At 41.4% G+C, this 22,575-nt stretch overlaps 1 protein-coding gene across 2 annotated transcripts in view; it reads right to left on the reverse strand.

Moving 5' to 3' along the window:
- Nucleotides 1-2,403: 2,403 nt before the first annotated feature.
- LOC115097112 (beta-1,4-galactosyltransferase galt-1-like) overlaps nt 2,404-22,575 on the reverse strand; it is a 153,744-nt gene continuing 133,572 nt past the window's right edge. Inside the window, exons 2-3 of one of the 2 annotated variants that reach the window (XM_029612634.1) lie at nt 4,661-4,751; nt 2,404-4,157 (exon numbers count right to left, since the gene is read on the reverse strand). In XM_029612634.1, coding sequence (XP_029468494.1) covers nt 2,837-4,117 — 1,281 coding nt within the window. In that variant the 5' untranslated portion in view covers nt 4,118-4,157; nt 4,661-4,751 and the 3' untranslated portion in view covers nt 2,404-2,836. The remainder of the gene's footprint in view (nt 4,158-4,660; nt 4,752-22,575) is intronic. The other variant, XM_029612635.1, reaches the window with a different exon arrangement.

The following is a 22,575-nucleotide window of genomic DNA, read 5'->3' on the forward strand; positions in this document are numbered from 1 at the left end:
CTGCAGGCGACAGCAGCCTGGATTCTGCCCAAGATGCCGCTTGTGCTCTGGTAGAATGAGCCTTGACTTGTAGAGGCGGAGACTTCCCGGCCTCCACGTAAGCCGCGCTGATAACTTCTTTAATCCAGCGGGCGATGGTGGGCCGTGAGGCCGCTTCACCTTGCTTCTTCCCGCTGTGCAGGACGAACAGTGGTCCGTCTTTCATAGTTCTTGTGTCACTTCCAGATATCTGGGTAGCAATCTGCCAATGTCGATATGGCGTAATAAACGCCCTTCTTCAGATTTCTTCAAACCCGCCGTGGTAGGTAAGGATATGGTTTGGTTAAGATGAAACTGTGAAACTACTTTAGGTAGAAATGAGGGAACCGTACGAAGATGGATAGCTTCAGGAGTGATTCTGAGAAATGGATCACGGCAGGACAGTGCTTGTAGCTCTGAGATGCGGCTTGCTGAACATACCGCCAATAGGAACACCAACTTCATGGTTAGAGAACGGAGAGACAGGCCCCGAAGGGGTCTGAAGGTGGATCCCGCGAGGAAATCCAAAACAAGATTAAGGTTCCATAAGGGCACAGGCCACTTTAGTGACGGACGAACATGCTTGCCTCCTTGCAGGAAGCGAGCAACATCTGGGTGCTTGGCGATAGTCTTGCCATCCCTCCTGGGACCATAGCAAGACAGCGTAGCCACCTGGACCTTGATGGAGCTGAGGGAGAGACCCTTCTGAAGTCCATCCTGCAGGAAATCCAACACAATAGGAATTGTGGCTGTATGTGGGTTGGTGCCATGAGTGTCGCACCATGCTTCAAATACTCTCCAGATCCTTACGTAGGTGAGGGATGTGGAAAACTTGCGAGCTTGAATTTAGAATACAGTATAACATTTTGGTTTTAATCTACAATGCTTTAAGTCATGACGCCCCTTTCTATGTTAATATTCTATTAAAGATTCACAGTTCAGTGAGAAATTTTAGATCAGAGGGGGCAATGCTTTTTGGACATTCCCAATCATAAAATAATCAGATTAGTAGAATCCCGAGATAATGTATTACCTATTACTGAAACTTAGATGTGGAATAAGCTTCCACTTTTATTGTGCAAACAAGTATGTTTAAATACTTTTAAAAAACAGCTGAAAACACATTTGTTTGAACTTGCTTACTTTTAGACTTTTTAAAGCATTATAGTAATGATATTGATTTTACAAGCAGGTTGTATTAATATGCTTGATGAATAGATGCTGGCTTTCACTTGTATTATAAGTTTTGTCTTGTCCATGATGTTTGTATTAATTTTAATGATGTTAGTATTTTAAGTAATTACGATTGTGTATGTTATATTTGTAAGCCGCTATAGAATTTTAGATGAAGTGGCATGTACATTTTTTAAATAAATAGGTAAAATAAAGTACTTCTGCGTACAGTATTTGATACCAATCAACCATATTATAATGTTACCCTGTGAGTACTATCCAACCTTAGCAAAAAAATAAAACTTTTTTGCTCTCCTTAACTGTGGTGGTTGTACACTTTCATCTTCTTTGCTGGCAGCATGCTTGCTTTCTTAATGGTCACCATCAGTGGAGTTCATATTGCTGGTACTTCTCCATGGAGGGACTCAGAGAATGGCTAGCAGCCTAGAAGATGATCTGTAATTATGGAGAAACATTTATAGATACAGTATACGTAGAGAGAGAGAGATTAGGGATGTGCTGTTTTAGATCATGAAAATACCAACAATATATCCTGTTTCATTTTGTGTGTTTTGGATAGAACATTTTATTTAATTTCATGTTATTGTCACTTTAACATGCAAGAAAACATTTTGTGTGCTAAAATGAAATGATCAAAATGATATATACAGCAAAATAAAATGATAAAAACATCATAAATCAGAAATGATCTCATGATATTAAACTAATTTTTTTCTTGTATATCCCTAATAATAGAACTATAGAGACAGAGACATAAATGACTTGGGAAGAGGCAGTCTTAGTCCAATATCCAGTGGACAAATTTCCACACCACTAAAGCTATCATCACGCATTGTCAATTATAGACACCACTGTTGTCTGTCTCAGTGGACAGGCCAGACTGTACACACTACAGGCATGCAGACTGAATGATCCTCTTGGCTTGGAGGTACTACTTCCAGAGCAGCCTGGAGGAATATTTGCAGGGCAATGCAGAGAAGCTGGCAGGCACTGCCACTGCCGGTGCTGTGACTGTTCTGTGCATATATGGAAAACTGGTTTCTTTTCATAAGGACTAAATTCACTAAAAGAAAAATAAATGCCACAGCATTGTGTTCAGGAGCCCAGGACTTCTGTGTGCGTTTTAAAACAACAGGGAAATAGCAACATTTGCTTTGTTTTCCATCCAAAATGACACACAAAAACTAAAGAAATGTTTCATTTGACATTTAAGCTCAGTCTAACAGACAAACAAAACAAAACAAAATATAAAAAGAAACCTGCAAGACAAAAGGAAAATGAATCAAAAACTGAAATGAAAGTGTTTTTTTGTGCACATCCTTACTTTCAGATGCGACATTAATGTGAGGTCCTGTCATGCCAACATCCCATCACTGATTATATAACCTTATGAAATGTACTGCCTCCTCTAGGAAGACTCAGATCAATTTTAGAAAAATCTTGACTCAGTTCTGTTTATGCATTCCTTGTTAATTTAACTGTAGAGTCCTGGAAGTAAAAGTATAATGCAAACAAATATATCTTGCAGTAACAGACAGAATTTACAAATTTATATAAAAGAACAACATTCAAGCAAAAATGGGAGGCTAAAGGAACAGTACTTCTTTGTGTTACTGCTTGTGTTTCAGTCTGACACATATAAGATTTTTTGCAGCACTTTGTCAACCTTTTCTATTAAGGACAAGTTGTATTTCCAGATAGTTGTGTCCCTAATGAGAGAGGCCCTGTCTAGTTGAAAGTGTTGTGCTTCTCGACAGTGGAAAAGAATTGCAGTGTCACAGGGAACGATGTGCTTCTTTCCATAGGCTTCTAAAACAGTGTGAACAGAGGTTTGAAATACTTTCCTTGGGTTAACTATCATTTTTGCATGGTATGGTTTCATAGGCTCTCTGTAGATATGCTGTAATATGTTAAATCCAGGTATAGCATTCCAGGATGACATGTTGAACCTAGAATTGAATACAGTATGGGGAAAGACATGATCTTCAAAAAGGAAAGCTGGAACATTTGGGTTTTGCTTCTGAAGGCTCTTCATCATTGCCTTCCAGTCATGGTGTTTGAGAGGCAGAATTATTTCATCAATATCATTGAGTACTACATACTTGCTGGTGTACATGTTTCTGTACACACAGTCATTCAGGGAGGTCACTTGTCCGTAGTAGCCAATGTCTTTTGGATCCATTGAGTAATGCCATCTGTGAGAAACATTAAGATACTCATTGATGGGCCAGGAGATCACCTCTATGGTTCCTTCTGTGATATAATACTGCAAGATTTCCTCCATTAGTTGGCTGCAGCTGTTTTTATAGATCATCACTTTCTGTGCCCCCAGTAATTTATACATCTCTATGGTCTGTATAAACTGTAAGGCGTTGCTGAAATTCCCAAACATGGTTGAAATGCAGATAGTAAACTCAGCAATGAATCTAATGGGTCCGCGATTTCTTATTTCAAATGTGGGTAGCTGGTTCACATCTCCTTCAGCGGACCAATGAATTGAAACATACTTTGGTTCACAGTTCTGTGGTTCTAAGCAAAGCAGATCTGTTGTGCCGTAAGGGAATCCCCATCTGTCAGAGTGGATAAGTATCTTGGCTTTGCTTATGCAGATAGTGCCATTTGCATAGCAGTGGAACCAGCAATAAAGTTCTTTCACTTCTTTATGATGAATGATTGCAATGACACGTATAAAACTATTATCTCGATTGTCATAGTATGGTGAGATTATAAAGGTTCTGTTATCATTTAATGGTGTGATTGTATGGTTATGGATATGCTTATGGATAATTTTTTGTATTTTACATTTTGGTGGAGTCCATGTGTTGCTAGGTAAATGATAGAAGATGGAGATCATCGTGATAGTGACTAGCAAAAGACTAATGAAACGTTTACTATGGTAGAACATTTGAATATTTTGCCAGTTCCAATGTTTCAGTTAAGGAGATCTAGAAGGAAAAACAGTAAGCAGTTATGACAAGCTCTTAGGTCACTGGTTCCCAAATAATTTTTCTGATAAGGACCCCCTTCAGCACCTGACCAAATATCTAGGAGCCTTATAGCAGCCATCCACAACATCACCCAGGAGGGTGTTTCGAGGTTTGCCATAATTGTTGGCCAACTGCTGATAGACAGTAACAAAAATTTAACAACCCTACAGACCTTGGGAAAAAAATAAAACAAAAACCTGACAAACACCAGAATAAAATAAAATAAAATCTGACTGAGTGCTAGCCCTTACTATGTTGCTCCTGGATAGAGCACTGATCCCAGTAGTGCCATTTCAAATGGAAGGAAGGATCACATTCAGTGGTTCTGCTTTGTTCTTTCTCATTTCTCTCTTCCACTGTCTCCTTTCTTATCATCTCCTTCCCTGCTATGGTGATCTTTCCCTCCTTCCCTTTCCTTATTTCCTCTCACCCCCACTCAGCCTCCAATATCCTCCAATCACCTCTTGCCAATTTCTTCTTCTAGGAACTGTTAAAGAATTTTGTTCATCCTCATGGTGCCTCTCCTCCTCCAGGCTCTGTCATGTGTACTTCCTGTTTAGAGTGGAAACATATAACACTTTCAGACCAATGCAATATCGGCATGCGTTAAATGGGTGCTCATGATTAAGCACTAGCTCCATTAACGTGCACCGATCCACCTCTCCTGGGTGCTCAATTTAATATTTAAATCGGATGCCGCAGTAAAAAGGAGGTGCTAGGGGAAATAGCATGCCCCTAGCACCTCTTTGTCAGTGGGCACCTGGGAGAAGTGGCTGTCAGCCAGTTAGGGAAACGGATGCTCAATTTTAGAGCATCCATTTTCCAAAACTGTGCACAGCCACAAGTTAGGAAAATGGATGCTCCTTAACTGATTGTCCCTTTTCCTAACCTGACCACCGGCACCCTTTTTTAAAAAAAATTTTTTGGAGTTCATTTCTAATTTCTTAGTTCCTCTGACTTAATATCATCATGATATTAAGTCAGATGATATTAATATCATCATGATATTAAGTCAGAGGAAGTACAGAAAAGCAGTATTTTCTGCTTTTCTGTACAGTTTTTGGGCTTCTCCAAAATTAACACCTTTTCAGGGCAGGCATTAATTTTGACTAGCAAAAATGTGCATGTCCGGCACACTTTTTTTTTTTTTTTGCATCGAGGGAATAGATAATAGACTCATCAACATGCATGTACATGTGATGAGCGCTATTACCAACACACACAATTGGATGCGCATTTTGATGCTCTAACCCCCGTTTTGCATCAGGGCTTATGGACGCATGTCGAGCCGTGTGCGCTGCGGCCAGTGCATGGTATTGCATTGGCCTGAAAGAGAGGAGGAAGGCTATGGGGACAGGAAATGGAGCTGCCATATTTCTTCAGTTCAAGAATCACAGTACTGCTTGCATTCTTTCTCTCTGTGTCCCCTGTCTGCTGCATGGAACCCATGCTTGTGCCCAGAGCTGGGCTTCCTACTATATGTTTCTCTCTTTTCTGTGGCCTTTCTATGAGGGAAGGCCTGGCAAATGATCAACATTTATGCTAAAAGGTACTGTGGTGCTAACAGATACAATTTGGCATTTAAGTGTTTTATGAATTCATTTAAATAGTTGTATAGGGGAGATGAGGGGTGGGCCTGGAAGGGGGATACAGAGTTTGCTTACACTGGCTACTTGTGTACTAGTTTACATGATAATCTTTTGCTAATTGATGTGTTCAGAAAAATTAATGAAAATTAATAAAAAATGATTTGAAATAAATAATTGTATAGGTTAAATGTAGCATAAGTTAGTATGGTCTATAAAATCAGATATTAACTACTGGGTAACGGTGAACAGTGAAAAGGGACTTTTGGTAACTTAATGTCTCCAGTGTGTGCACTCCTTTGAGTGTTCATTATAGTAACTACTGTTGACTTTGAACCCCAACCATCTGTTTTGTGTAAACAGAGAACCCTTTGGTGTTCTAAAATTTTGGTCATCTTTTACTAGGTAACTGCCACTATTACCCAATTTAACAAGTTCTACCTCCTGAGTTGTATCTATAGCAAAAACTCTAAATGGAAGCACACTATTACCATTTTAGAGGTTCAAAAACTTTGCAGAAGAGATCAAGAAAATGAATTTATAGAAATGATGATATGTAAGCCTGGGTAATTGCCAGGTTCTTGTGGCCTGGATTTGGCCTCTGTTAGAAACAGGATGCTGGGCTGGATGAACCCTTGGTCTGACCCAGCATAGCGATTTCTTATGTTCTTACTCTAAATTCAGCAATATAAGAACATAAGAAATGCCATGCTGGGTTAGTCCAAGGTCCATCAAAACATTTCCAACAGTGGCCAATCCAGCTTACAAGTTTCAGGCAGATCCCATAAAACAGATCTATTTCTTGTTACACACTCACAGGGATAGCAATAGCTATCTTTAGTCTACCTGGCTAATAATGTTATGGATATTTCCTCCAGGAACGTCTCCAAACCTCTTTAAAACCTTGTTATGCTAGTTGCCTTGACTATATCCTATAGCAGCAGATTCCACAGTTACATTGTGCACTGAGTGAAACTTACTTTTGTTTTAAACCTCACAGTTGTTCATTTTTAGTATTTTTTGAAAAAGCCAATAGCCATCATTTATTTATACATTCCATCCCACTCATGATTTTATAAACTTTTAACATGTCTCCCTTCAGCCATCTGTTTTGGAAGCTGAAGAGCCCCAACCTGTATAGCCTCACAGGGGAGAGATTCCATTCCCTTTATTATTTTTGGGTATTGGTCTTCAAAACATGGGTGAACCTAGTACATTTGAGTTAACAAAGCAGAAGTCTCCAGTACAATATCTGAGTAGAATGCTCAGCACAACTAAACTAGAATTTATCTCCCAAAAGGTTGAGCCCTTGGGTTCTGGCAGCTGGCAGGATTTATATGGGTTATTAGGGCAGTAGAGAGACCAAGAGTCCGAGGGTACACAGGCATCAGGACAAGCAGCAGACTGAAGATACTGGACACAGGCCAAGGGTCAGAGCGGGCAGAAGGAAAGCGTCACCAGGTCCAATACAAGACATCAGTAGCAGAAGATCAGACCAGGGATGGACGAGGATGCACAAGAAGACATTGGACTAGACTGGGATGAAGAGATGAGGCTGGATGAGACAGGCTGGGCAAAGCAAGATGGATTCAGGGATTTGGAGGAGAGGGATTCAGGAATTGGGTGGAAGAGTGGTAATTCAGGGACTGGATGAAGTGTTCAGAGACACAAGGATCAAGCAATTTGTGAAAGATATGAGTAGGGGTGTATTAGATGAGCTAGGGTGTGAGATGATGCAGAAAGGTGAGGAGGAGTGGAGAGAAGATATAAAGGACTTAGAGGAGCTGAAGGGTAATAGAAAGGGAGGCAATGAGAGACAGAGGAAATCTCGGAATGAGGAAGAGGGAAGGGATCTTTCTGATATTTCCAAATTACCCATATTTTCCACTGTCAGAGATAGGAAGTTGGCCTTGATGAACCATTCTCTAACCCAGCATGGCACTTCTTTTGTTGAGAGGGATAAGTGTGCAAAAGGGGAGAGGATGTGTAGGAGAAAAAATACCATTTTGTTTTGAAAATCTTTCATGGGGACTCCAATTTGTTTCTTTAGTTTCAAAATGAAAAAAAAAATTGTATTTTTCATTTGATTAATTTATTGTTTGCCATTAAAATAGATGGGGGAAGCACTGCAGTCTATTTTGGGCTCCAGAACTGGGTTTTCTAATCAATTGTCATAGCACTTGTGGGAAGAAATCATCAGAAGGGGGAAAGAACTCCAAGGTACCTAGAAAGACTGTGGAAAGTGGCATCAAAAGTGTCATGAATAGCCTAAAGCTTCATAAAGGGGCAAAGGGGTGCCAGTGTTGGCAATTCCCCAAGCCACTATTAGAAGAGCAAAGAAGCAGCAAAAATGGGAAGAAAACCCCAAAGCTCCAAAAGTGGGCACCAACAACAGTGACATGAACACTTGATGGCATCTTGAGTAGCAAACTGGCACAAAAATTGGCAACAGCATTCTAAGGTCCTATAAGGGGGAATGAAGCAGAAAAGATGGCAGAAAAAAATGAGGTACTAATAAAGAGGTCAAGCAGCACAAAGAATGGCTTCAAAACACTAAAACAACATGAGAGGCACAAAGCAGCCCCCCAGAGTGGCAAGAATATCTCAAGGTATAAGCTCTGGGGTATGATAGCAAGGCACAGTGGCAAAGAGAACTCCAAGGTGTAAAGTCTAGGCATGGAAGCAAGGCTGAGTGGCACAAAGAACCCCAAGTGTAGTATTGAGAGCTATAGCAACAATGCATAGTAACATGGGAGATGTCAGGCATTCCTTTGAAGCACGTTTGTCAATTGTCAGATTCAGTACAAGAAAATGACCTGTGATAAGAATCACATTTTTTAAAATAAGTTTTTATTCATTCCGTTTGAACTTGAACTAGCTGCTGGGTAGAATTTTGATTTTCTTATGAAATGGGCTGTAGCAATGAAACTGTTATCACATTCAAAATATGCAAATAGTTTCACAAATGAGATTGGCTAGATTTTATTATAAAATTGTGAGGGTTGGATTTTTTTTTTTATTTTTTTTTTAGAAACTCTTTACCCGTATTCTGCAGCTGAACTCTGGCTGTTCCATTTCTTGATTTTCTGTATTTGCATGAGTTCTCTCTCACTATTCTAAAAGGTGAATTTTAGAAGCTAGGCGTGCACATCAATGAGGGGATGCTTGCGCTGAGTAGATTTTAAAAGCTGCCGACATATGTGTGTCTCTCCTAGAGCGTGCACACCTTGAAAGTGTTCAGAAAGGGTTGGGGTGGGCACATGAGATGTGCCTATAAATACTTACATGCCCCGATGCATGCCGAAGTCCCCTGCCACATAACTTTACTTCTGCTTTGGCTGACATGTAAGTGATAAAATTTAAAAACACTAGGCATATCAGCGGGGTTTTATGGGTTGGGGATAACTGGGGAGAAGGAAGTCTATTAAACTAGTGGTTTTGAAAGACCTATCTGTTAACTGGGTACAAATTGGTTTTAGTGGCAATGACATCGTGCATGCCCTTTTTAAAATTCCACCCCCCCCCCCCCCACTTATGCAGTAGAAGCATTTGTGTGAGCAAATGCGTCCACTTACAATTGGGCTGATATATGCGCACAGCCAGCCTATTTTATAACAAGTTGCATATGCATGCGTATGTTATAAAATGGCTGTGATGCGCGCTCATGTGTGACGCACACCTAGTTTTAAAATTAACCTTTAAGTGGTATGGCATTCAATAAATGGTCTCTCTTGAGCATCTTTTCTCTTGTGCCTCTATTTCTTCCTTCTAAATTATTGCTTTTTTTTAGACAAACTATCCCAGTAGAACTAATCATCAAACAGGGTGGAGGGGTTGGAGAAAAGGAAGAACTAGATAACAGGTGCCATGCCACAGTAGTGAAACCTGTCTTTTTTTCAAATTTTTCTTCTGGGGACAAAACACCTTACTATAACAAACCAAGGAGAAAGCAAGTGTGGGTGGGAAGAACACCCCAAGACTCCAAAAGAGGACACCAACAACATTATGGCAGGTTGGCATATGGCAGCAAATTCACTATGATGACATGGCAGCTGGGCAGGGTATGTATGAGGCAGCAAGTCCATGGTAGAAGAAACTTGTTTCTTTTGTCTTTTTGCACATTTTTGATCTAGGGACAAATTACCCAGTGGAACCAACAAACAAATAGGATGGAAGAATCAGGCTGGGATAATTAAAGAGAGGTTAAAAATAAAATAAAAACCACAAAATAGGTGGCAGGAGAGGAGACTTTTTTTTGCTGTTTATTTTTTGGTTGTACTAATACCCCCAGCTGGATTTATATGTGCAGGGGGGTTACGCGTGCTAAGCCTATTTTGCATAGGCCCGGCGATGCGCGCAAGCCCTGGGACGCGCATATGTCCCGGGTCTTTGAAAAAGGGGCGGGAAGGGGGTGGGGGCGGGCCCGAGGCCTCCAGCAGAGGCAGGCATAAATAACTCAATAAAGGTAGGGGGGAATTTAGGTAGGGCAGGGGGGCAGGTTATATAGGGGAAGGGAGGGGAAGGTGGGGGGGGGAAGCGGAAGGAAAGTTCTGTCAGAGGCTGCTCCGATTTCGGAGCGGCCTCAGAGGGAACGGGGAAAGCCATTGAGGCTCCCCTAGGGCTCAGCGCGCGGGGGGGGGGGTGCACAAGTGTGAGGCCCCTTGCACACACTGACCCCGGATTTTATAACATGCGCTCGGCTGCATGCGCATGTTATAAAATCAGGCGTAGATTTGTGCGCGGCATGTTGTGCACACAAATCTACGCCCACGCATAGCTATTAGAAATCCGATCCATAATAGGCAATGGCATAGCATGTAGGCACTGGCAGAGCAGTAGCAATGGTGGTTCTAGGAGTATGGCAGGTGCCAGGTAGATATCAGGCAATAAATCCTCTATCATGACATTACGGGTATGGCAGCTAGACATGAGGTAGCAAGTCCCCTATGGTGGTATAAGAATCATGCAGATAGGCATGTTGCCAGCAAGTCCCCTATGCTGGTACTAAGGGGCATGGCAGATATGCTGTACCAGCAAGTCCCCCAGACTGATACTAGGTGTATGGCTGCTAGACATAAAGCAGCAAGTCCCCTATGCTGGTATTGGGAGTATATACTTGAGAAGAACCCATGAGCAAAATACAAAACAAACCAAAAAAGAAAAGAAAACATTTTACTCCAGATGCTGCACAATCCAAAGAAACTATGGGGTAGATTTTTAAAAAATGTGCGTTCGTGTACTTTTGTTGGCGCACCAGTCGCAAACAAAAGTACGCTGCTAAAATCCAGGATCGGCGCGCGCAAGGCTGCCGATTTTGGGCAGCCGGCGTGCGCCGAGCCGCGCAGCCTGCCTCCGTTCCCTCCGAGGCCGCTCCGATTTCGGAGCGGCCTCGGAGGGAACTCTCTTTCGCCCTCCCCTCACCTTCCCCTCCCTTCCTCTACCTAACCCACCCCCCCGGCCCTATCTAAACCCCCCCCCTACCTTTGTCCACGGATTTACGCCTCCCGGAGGGAGACGCAACCCGGGGGCGGTTCCGGAGGGCGCGGCCACGCTCCCGGACCGCCCCGGGCTGAAACCACGCCCCCGGGCCCGCCCCCGAAACACTGCATTGATCGGCCCCGCCCCCAACACGCCCCCGACAAAAAACCCCGGGACTCTGCGCGTGCCGGCAGGCCTATGGAAAATAGGCGCGCCGGCACGCAAGGCCCTGCTCATGTAAATCCGGGCGGATTTACGCGAGCAGAGCTTTTAAAATCCGCCCCTATATATTCAAAAAAATTTCTAAATTATCATAAAACCCTCATAAAATACATGATTTTTTGAATGACTTATGTCCAAATAGACATAATGGATAAAGTCATGGTCATGTAAACAGATGGAGCCTCTGAACTTTTGATTTTTTAAAGAATTTTGTTATGCAAGTAAAAGCACACTTAAGAACTTCTTGGTCCATATAAGACTTCTTTAGCATTTATCTGTGAATGATCCAGTTGTTGAAGATGGTAAACCACTCAGCGGAAACAGTATAATAGAAACAGTCTGTTGTTAGATGCAACCTTTAATGGAACAATTCATTGCTGCAATGTTTTGAGGGTGCGCTCTCTCTGCTTCAGTGATGAAAGGAACATAGGAAATTATCCTTCGAATTATACAGTCACAGACCGGGTGCCTCTGTCTGTGCCTGCCTGTGTGTACATGTCTCTGCCTGTACATGTACCAGTGTGTGTGTGTCTTCTCTGCCTGAATCTCTGCATGAATGTGTGTGTGTGTATGCCTGCCTGTGTTTGTGTGCCTGTGCCTGCCTATTTGCCTTTGTGTGTCTGCCTATGCATATGCCTTTGTGGGTGTGTGCTGGAACCTGTGTGTGTGTGTGTGTGTATGTGGTGTGTATGTGTGTGCGTGAGAGCCTGTGTGTGTGTGTATGTGTCTGCACGTGCCTGTATGTGTTCATCTATTTGTGTGTACTTGTATGTACACACAAATACATACAATTATATTACATTACAATCTTTAGGTAATAAAAACGGTAATTGTAATGTAATATAATGTAATATACCTACGGATAATGTTATACAATACACTGCTACTGTACCGCATTATAATGTTGCTGTAATGTAATATAGTTGCATTCTGTTAACGTTAATTTTTTAATCTTCCCTAATCTCTGTATCTATCTTCCTCGTTCTAGGTCCCTCTGACCACTCCTCTCTCTATCCCGTTCCTTTTGAATTCCCCTGTTAGATGTAACTATTATTTCTCCTTCCAACTGTTGTTAATTGTTACCCCTGTTATTATGTAAACCGATGTGATATCCATTTGAACGTCGGTATATAAAAATTCTAAATAAAAATAAATAAATAAATAAATAAAATGTGTGTGTCTCTGCCTGTGTGTATCTGCCTTTATGTGTACCTGTGCCTACCTGTGCGTGTGAATATGTGAATATCTGTGTGCCTGTATATATGTGTGTGCTTGTGCATGTTCATGTGTGGAAGCTTGAGAGGGCTATGCACATGGAGTAGATTGTCCTTGCATAGTGCACATTCCATTGTTCCTGGCAACATCTGGTAGCAAAATACAGATATGACAGTGTGACTAACTGACCAACAAAACACAAGCCTTTATATATATTTACATATACAGAGAAAGAGAGAGTAAAAAAACAAAAAGACAGGCAAAAAAATCAGTATTAGTGTTCCAAAATAATTAAATTATATACATAACAAAAAGAACAGAACTCTAATGCAAATGTTATAAAAATATTTTTCAAAAAAACTTATTTGAATAATTTGTGAAAAATAAATATGAAAATAAAAATATTACAAACTAAACAATAAAAACTACTAAACAAGAATAAACTAGTACAACAAATATTTTCTTAATAGCATTTTTCAAAGAAAATGTAGAGATTCGATAAAAACCAGTATAGTGGGAAAGATAAGATTGCTGTGTTATAGATGAAGCAGTTCAGAATTTGATACAAGTCCTTCTCTTTTTGATCAGAAGATAAATTATTGGTATTTTCTATCATTTTCCCTCATTACTGGTGGCCTCAGATGAAGACTGACATGAAGCGATATATAGAATCCTTACCCACATGTGCCATGAACAAGAATTCTCGAGCTCGACCTTGGGAGATGGCACAGCCGCTGCCAACTCCCAAGGAACCCTGGACCCACCTGGCCACTGATTTTATCACTGACCTTCCCTCTCAAGTGGCAACACCATTATATAGGTGGTGGATCATTTTTCAAAGATGGCCCATTTCATGCCTCTCCCTGGCCTCCTTTCAACACCTGAACTGGCCAATATCTTCGTCCAGCTCATCTTCCATCTGCATGGGCTCACTCTCCACATCCTTACAGCTTGCTCAAGAAGTGAAGGATTATCTTGGATTTAACTTTGGCCTACCACTCCCAAAGCAATGGGCAAAATGAGTGAACAAATTAGACCCTCAAAACTTTCCTACAGGCCTACATAAACCAACGCCAAGACAACTGGGCGGAGTTCTGCCACAATAATCACATGATCTCCAGGACCTCTGGCAAAAGACACACCAACTCCTGGAACAAGCGGCAGCAAGTTTTAAGAGGCAGGCGGACAAGACATCATCCGGCACCTCAACTCCAGCCTGGAAACCCAGTATGGCTTAGTACAAAAAGCTTTTGCCTACGGGGGAGATCTAAGATGGCTGCCACGTGAAACAGTTGGCAAAGTCGTTCTCTCCCTGTTTTCCTTAATGATGCCACACTCTAAGAGGAAGGCTAAACTTAGAGAAGTTATTGCCTCATCACCGCCAGTATCTGAGGAGGGCTAGACGAGGATTGAAACTTTCTTTGCTGCTGCGGTAGCAAGAGAAACACTGGTGGAGGAGGCCGCTGCAAGCACCGACATAGGGCGGATGTCGGCCTTGCTGTCCCGGTGCACCGATGACTCCCCCCATCTCCGGTTCCACCCGATGCTACGACTGTAGGGGTAAGTCCTCAAGGATTGTATTCTTTATCTGCGAATGCTGCTGATTTAATTAATCTTAAAATGAGTGACTTACCCAGGAGAAGTGAAGAGGTGGAAAGGAAGGCCATCAAGGTGGTGGTGAGAGGGAACACGGTAGGAAGGGAGAAGCTGGTTCAGAAATCAGTTTTGGAAATGATCGTACCATTGGAGAAGCCTAAGGTTATAACTATGGAATCCCTGTGGCACGCTATGAAAGGCCTTGAATGTGCAATACTGAACTTAACTAAAATAACATTAGAATCAAACAACAGATTCTTAAGCATAGAAAAAGAAATGAATAAACAAACTAAGATTCAGCAGATGGAGTCACATATGGAGAAAATGGAGACTATTCAAGCAGAGATATTAAGAGTAGATGTTAATTTGAAAAGACTTGAAAATATTGAGAATCAAACAAAATATCTGAATTTGCATATATTAAACTTCCCTTTTATTAGAGAAATATCTGCATATGAAATGCTTAAAATCTATCGGGCGGATTTTAAATGCCCTGCGCGTGTAAATCCGGCTGGATTTACGCTCGCAGGGCCCTCGCGCGCCGGCACGCCTATTTTGCATAGGCCGCCGGCGCGCACAGAGCCCCAGGACGCGCGTAAGTCCCGGGGCTTTTAAAAGGGGCGTGTCGGGGGCGTCGCCGAATGACGCGGCATTTCGGGGGCGTGACACGGCATTTGGGGGGCGGGCCCGGGGGCGTGGTGCCGGCCCAGGGGTGTGGTCGAGGCCTCCGGACCAGCCCCCGGGTCGGATGATGGCGCACCAGCAGTCCGCTGGCACGCGTAGATTTACGTCTGCTTTTGGCAGGCGTAAATCCTGAAATAAAGGTGGGGGGGGTTTAGATAGGGCCGGGGAAGGGAGGGGAAGGGGAGGGGAGGCGAAAAGAAAGTTCTCTCCGAGGCCGCTCCGATTTCGGAGCGGCCTCGGAGGGAACGGAGGCAGGCTGTGCGGCTCGGCGCACGCAGGCTGCCCAGAATCGGCAGCCTTGCGCGCGCCGATCCCAGATTTTATAAGATACGCGCGTATCTTATAAAATCCAGCGTACTTTTGTTTGCGCCTGGTGCGCGAACAAAAGTACGCAATCGCGCAATTTTTAAAAATCTACCCCTATATGATAAAAATCTTAAAAATAGCAATGGAAGGACTTCCAGTAATCTCTAGCGTTTACTACTTACCTGAAAAAGGAGGAAAGGTTAAAGACAACTTGGAGCAAGAGGAAGATAATTTTGGAGCTTTTGCTGGAATCTGAAGTTCAGAAAAGAATGACATTATTTGTGTCTTGTACCTTTGTGACAGACAGAGAAATGATCATGAAGAGGTTTATGCAAAATCGGTCAGAATTATATTATGGGAAAAAAAATCTGGATTTATCCAGATATTTCTCACATAACCCAAGAAAGACGAAGTAAGTTTTTGTCTTTAAGACCAGAAGTAGTGGCAAGAGGGGCAAGTTTTAGCCTCAGGTACACTTGAAAATGTACTATAAGACATCAGAACACAAAATATATTTTTCTTGAACCTATTCAATTGCAAAAGTTTCTAGAACCAGCCAACACAATGTCCTGTAGTGTATTGTTGCAAATTAAAGGTTCTTGCTACATTCATGTGACATATCAATATTTGATATTAATGTTTAAAATTTTCTTTGACCGCTTATAAAAGATCTCCCCAAGGATTTCTTGGAATAGTAGATATGAATCTATGTTATGTAAAATCCATGTTGAATGGAAGATTTCTTTGTTTTTGTTTTTCTGATCTACGAATTGCAAAATATTTACTATATGTAAATATTGAAAAGTTGAATAAACAGTAAATGGCATAAAAAGCTTTTGCCTTAAAATGCCTTCACTGAAGTTTTCCCACAAGATTCGTGGGTCCCATCACTTTCATATGACAGAGCCAGTAGCCTACAAACTAAAGTTACCCCCGACTCTTTGGATTCATGACGTCTTCCATGTATCCTTGCTTAAAATAGTAATTTTATCTTGGCCAGCCAGACCATCCCTCAAGCCCACTGAAATCGCAACTGAATAGGACACCCAATACGAAGTTGAGGAGATCCTGGATTCCAGGAGAGTCAGGTTCCAAATCCAGTATTTAATTGCCTGGAAGAACTTTGGTTCCGGAAAGAATTCCTGGCAGCCAGCTTCTAACCTCCATGCCAAATTATTTATTTATTTATTTATTATGGGATTTCCAAAAGGAGATTCCCCTGGAAGCCCAAACCCAGAAGAATGGGGAGGGGCTTTGGTGGGGGGATACTGTTACATTTGGTGGCTCACGGGACTGCCCAATGAGCCGCCATGCTCTCCCCAGCTGCTGCTCCAGCAGGACACCACCAACTCTGTATGCAGCTAACCGTCGCTTATGCAATCATCCTGGCTAGGCTGCTTCCTCTCCTTAGGCGCGTGAGCACACATAATATAGGCCCTGCAGTGGGAAACTCAAAGTGGTGCCTCTGGCTGATGTCAGCTCTATTAGGCTATTTAAGCAAAGGACCTGCACACCATTGTCTCACCTCAACAACGGGTCTCCTGCCTAGAGCAGTGTGTGTTGCTCCTGCGTTCCCGATTGTTTCTATATTCCTGGTTCATTGTTCCTGCCCTTCAGACTTGCCCAGCCTGCCTATTCCTGCCTTGCCTAGTCCAGCCTGTCTTAGCTAGCCTTGTCCTGCCCTGCCTGTCTTGTCCAGCCTTGCCCTACCTAGCTGTCTCATCCAGGGTCTCTTGTGTGTCTTTGTCCATCCTTGGCCTGACTTCCTGATACTGCCATCTTGCTTTGGATCTGACCTGATTGCCTGCTGCCTGGACCTGACCTCTTGCTTTGCACCTATGCTTGCTTGTTGCCTGCCCCGACCCTTGGCCTGTCCCGGCATCTTCAGCCTGCTGCCTGCAATGACCCTGGCGTTACTTTTGACTCTTGCTCTCTATACTGCCTTTGGGACCCACCTAAGTCCTACCAGCCACCAGAATTCAAAGGGTCAACCTTTGGAGGAGGCATCTGATATAGGTAAAGCTCCAGCCTGTCCTGTTTCAGGGCACGATTGCCAGCTGTCGGCTTAAATCTCATATATTTGCCTAATAGACTGAATCAACTACGCCACGGCATAGTGGTCCGGATTTTAAAAAGGTTATGCACGTAAATCCGGAGGATTTACGTGTGTAACTGGCCTTACATGCGCCGGGCCTATTTTCAAAAGGCCCGGCACCTTTCCAGATTGATCCATTTATTATTTATTTTTTTGGTTGTTTTTAGATGGAACTGACTGCTTTTTAAAATTTTAAAAATTTTTATATATACTTATGGTAACAGTGCTACATAATTTAATATTTCTGCTTTTAGAATTAGTGTTTATACTAGCTATGATTGATAATAGTTTAGACTAAGACACGCCTATCTGAATGATTGACACGCCCACTCTAATGATTGACATTTTTATTTTTTTGATAAATTTTATTTTTCTACCGCATTAGTAATTTTATCACATTTTTTTTTACAAAAGATCTGTAATTTTTGGTACTATTTTGATAAGGTTTGCACTAGATTGTAATTAGGTAGTGTCTCTGAAATTTGGCGCCAAAACCACCTATTTAAAATGGAGGACGTAGTGCACACAGTACTGAACAAAGCTAGACAGTGCGTGCTATGCTATCTAGGAAGGTAAGTTTTTTTTGAATCCTTGGCTTACATTTATCCTCACATTCATTTGTGAAAATCTCACTTTTTCCGATGCATACGGCACCCTAATGCATTTTTTAAATTAAGATTCTGTGTGCCTTGATTTATTCATTACTAGCGGTACGCTATCGGCATTTTTGGACACCTTGATTTTTTCTATACTTTTTCTCTACGTCGCTCTAAACATTTATTTGCCTTCAAGTCACACATTTTTGCAGAATACATTAGACATGCTGTCTTTAATCGGAGTTGTTTAATTAATCTTAATTAATAACGTTGCCAGTATAATGAAGTGTGTTGAAGCTGAATTATGATGCGCTTGGATTTATTAAAAGTCTAGCAACAAGTCACCGATGGTTCTGTTCACAATGGTTTCCGTGATGTTGTTACACTGTTTTATCACGTCGCCCCAGCGGTTATGTGCCTCACATGCTCTTGCAGATGAATTTTATTATGTTATAAATTGATTTTCTATATGTCAATTTTTAGTGATACAGGTTTAATCAAGTGATTTTTTAATTTTAAATATGGTGCGCTCAGGATTATTAAATGTCTAAACAAAACAGCAAGTAAATGATGGATCTATGATGCGCTTTGATTTATTATAAGTCACCGATGGTTTTGTATAACGGTTTTTCTTTATGTTTCTGCTACACTGTTTTGTCATGTCGCCCCTAGCAGTTATGTGCTTTTCAGACACACGATCTTGCAGAGTCATCTTATTGTTTCATTTAATTGAATTCTTTTATTTTACGTCAATATTTAGTGTTGCTGTTACAAGTGAGTGTTTTTCAAGTGTGCTCAAGACTATTGAATGTTCAGTAGCGAGTTAATGATTGATTTGTATGCACTGGTTACAAAGATTTTTCTAAGCAGTCACTCTCATTCAAGAAATATTTATATTTTTTGTGGGATATATTTATTAATTTTTGCTTTTTTTGATATGCCAGTCCCCTTGTTTTATTTACAATAATAGAAAGTATTTTGATAGGTTAACCATTATTGTAAAAATTAAACTTGTGGCATTTTTAAGGTTTATCAAGATCAATTCACACCACATGTACAATATTGAAATATTAAATGTAACATAGGATATGATGTGTTAATCATTATGTACATATTTCTTCTAGTTGGTCAAACAATTATTGCTCATTGGATGAAACTAAGATTGCTGAGTTTTATTTTTGAATTTGAAGTGTTCAAGGTAAAAAAAATTGTGTTTTGTAAGAAGGATAGTGTTTACTCATTTGTTCAATAAGGATTTTCATATTCCTATTTCTGCACCTTAGTTTGTTGTCACCATAGAATATTATCAGTAATTTTTTAAAATTGCATTTTTAATATCTGAGATCTTAGTTATAATTAAAAAAGATTTTTATTATTTATAAAGACTTTTTTATATTGATAAGATCTTAATGATGTTTTTAATATTGGTGTTTATTGAAAATATTGTTGTTTTCATTATATGTTTTATATTTTTATTTGTTTTAATCATAGCCCCTGAGGCAGCGGCTATTAAGCCGCGAAACTCGGCCTGAGTCGGGCACTTTATGAACACGTCTCTGCTATAATAAAAATTGATAAAGATCAAGGCATCTATTCTTTCTTGTTTTCTTTCATGGTGGGCCACCATTAGTACTTTTGTAGCTTAGCCAGTGTTCACTGTTGACCAGGGTGTCCGGCCAGTTTCGAATCATGAGCCCATGTTAGGAACTTCTTTCTTAGATTGCAGGGTACAATGGTCTTGTCTGGGGGTACTGGATGTGTAGCTGTGAGAATCACTCTTTTCGGGTTAATGATATGCTGGGGTTCATCAGGTAAGTCCTCTGAGAGGAAAGAGCGAGATAATGCGTCTGCTCTGACATTCTTGTCACCAGGGCGATATTTCATCAAAAAGTCAAATCTGTGGAAGAACAGGGACCACCTCGCCTGTCTATGGTTGAGGCGATGAGCATGACGGTGGTACTCCAGATTTTTGTGATCAGTGTAAACAGTGATCTGATGTTGTGCACCTTCAAGCCAGGGGCGCCATTCTTCAAATGCCATTTTTATTGCCAACAGTTCTTTATCCCCAATGCCGTAGTTCTTCTCTGCTGGCGAGAAGCGTCGGGAAAGGAATGAACAGGGGTACAGGATCTTAGAATCACTGGTCTGGCTTAGCACGGCCCCTACGCCTACATCAGAGGCATCAACTTCCACAATGAAGGGTCGCATAGGGTCCGGATGGCGGAGACATGGTTTGCTTGAGAAGGCGTCTTAACTTCTGAAATGCTATCACGGCCTCTGTAGACCAAGTGGCAATGTTGGCTCCCTTCTTGGTCATTGCTGTTAATGGAACAGTCAATGAACAGTAATTTTTGATAAAGGTCCGGTAGTAGTTGGTAAATCCCAAAAATCGTCTTAGAGCTTTTAGGCCAATGGGTTGTGTCCATTTTTGAATACTCTCAAGCTTCTGAGGGTCCATTTGGAAACCTTTGTTTGAGACAATGTACCCTAAGAAGAGCACAGATTCCTTGTGGAATTTGCATTTAGTCAACTTGGCGTACAAGTGGTTCTCGCGAAGTCTCTGCAGAAATCTTTTGACAACTTCCTGATGGGATTGCAGGTCCTGAGAAAATATCAAAATGTCGTCTAAGTAGACAATGGCACATTGGTAAAGTAAATCATGCAGAATATTGTTCATCATGTTTTGGAAGACAGCCGGGGCGTTGCACAAGACGAAGGGCATCACCAGGTATTCAAAGTGTCCATCCTGGGTATTAAAAGCCGTCTTCCATTCATCACCAGAGCGGATGCGAACTAAATTATACGCTCCTTTGAGGTCAAGCTTGCAGAATATTTTGGCTCCCTGTAACCTGTCAAATAGCTCCGAGATGAGTGGCAAAGGGTAGCAGTCCTTTAGGATAAGAACATAAGAAATTGCCATGCTGGGTCAGACCAAGGGTCCATCAAGCCCAGCATCCTGTTTCCAAGAAATGCCAAACCAGGCCACAAGCACCTGGCAATTACCCAAACACTAAGAAGATCCCATGCCACTAATGCAGTTAATAGTAGTGGCTATTCCCTAAGTAAATTTGATTAATAGCCATTAATGGACTTCTCCTCCAAGAACTTATCCAAACCTTTTTTGAACCCAGCTACACTAACTGCACTAACCACATCCTCTGACAACAAATTCCAGAGCTTTATTGTGCGTTGAGTGAAAAATAATTTTCTCAGATTAGTCAAAAAACTTAAGACCTGGCTATTCCAACAAGCCTTCCCTCAACTGGTCTGAACCATGAATAAAAGCCACTTAGACAGTCCCTCTATATATATCCAGGCATTTCCTATTTACCCTTTGTTAAGTTTTTTTCCCTTTTTCCTTAGCCTCTTGCTACCTCAGCTCCCAAGTTCACTCTACCCGTTCAGTACCTCTCATGATCTTAAAGACCTCTATCATATCCCCCTCAGCCATCTCTTCTCCAAGCTGAACAGCCCTAACCTCTTCAGACTTTCCTCATAGGGGAGCTGTTCATCCCCTTTATCATTTTGGTTGCCCTTCTCTGTACCTTCTCCATCACAACTATATCTTTTTTGAGATGCAGTGACCATATTTGTACACAGTATTCCAGGTGCGGTCTCACCATGGAGCGATATAGAGGCATTATGACATGTTCCGTTTTATTAACCATTCCCTTCCTAATAATTCCTAACATTCTGTTTGCTTTTTTGACTGCTGCCGCACACTGAGCCAACGATTTTAAAGTATTATCCACTATGATGCCTAGATCTTTTTCCTGGGTGGTAGCTCCTAATATGGAACCTAACATCGTGTAACTACAGCAAGGGTTATTTTTCCCTATATGCAACACCTTGCACTTGTTCACATTAAATTTCATCTGCCATTTGGATGCCCAATCTTCGTCTTGCAAGGTCCTCCTGTAATGTATCACAATCTGCTTGTGATTTAACTACTCTGAATAATTTTGTATCATCCGCAAATTTGATAACCTCACTCGTCATATTCCTTTCCAGATCATTTATATATATATATATATATTGAAAAGTACCGGTCCAAGTACAGATCCCTCCTGAGGCACTCCACTGTTTACCCTTTTCCACTGAGAAAATTGACCATTTAATCCTACTCTCTGTTTCCTGTCTTTTAACCAGCTTGTAATCCATGAAAGGACATCGCCTCCTATCCCATGACTTTTTAGTTTTCTTAGAAGCCTCTCATGAGGCTATATATATATATATATATAGAGGGACTGTCAAATGCCTTCTGAAAATTCAAATACACTACATCTACTGGTTCACCTTTATCCACATGTTTATTAACCCCTTCAAACAATGAAGCAGATTTGTTAGGCAAGACTTCCTTGGGTAAATCCATGTTGACTGTGTTCCATTAAACTATGTCTTTTTATATGCTCCACGATTTTGATCTTGAGAATAGTTTCCACTATTTTTCCCAGCACTGAAGTCAGGCTCACTGGTTTATAGTTACCCGGATCGCCCCTGGAGCCTTTTTTAAATATTGGGGTTACATTGGCCACCCTCCAGTCTTCAGGTACAATGGATGATTTTAATGATAGGTTACAAATTTTAACTAATAGATC

Source organism: Rhinatrema bivittatum, chromosome 8 (assembly GCF_901001135.1).
Source record: "Rhinatrema bivittatum chromosome 8, aRhiBiv1.1, whole genome shotgun sequence".
Taxonomy (NCBI): Eukaryota; Metazoa; Chordata; class Amphibia; order Gymnophiona; family Rhinatrematidae; genus Rhinatrema; species Rhinatrema bivittatum.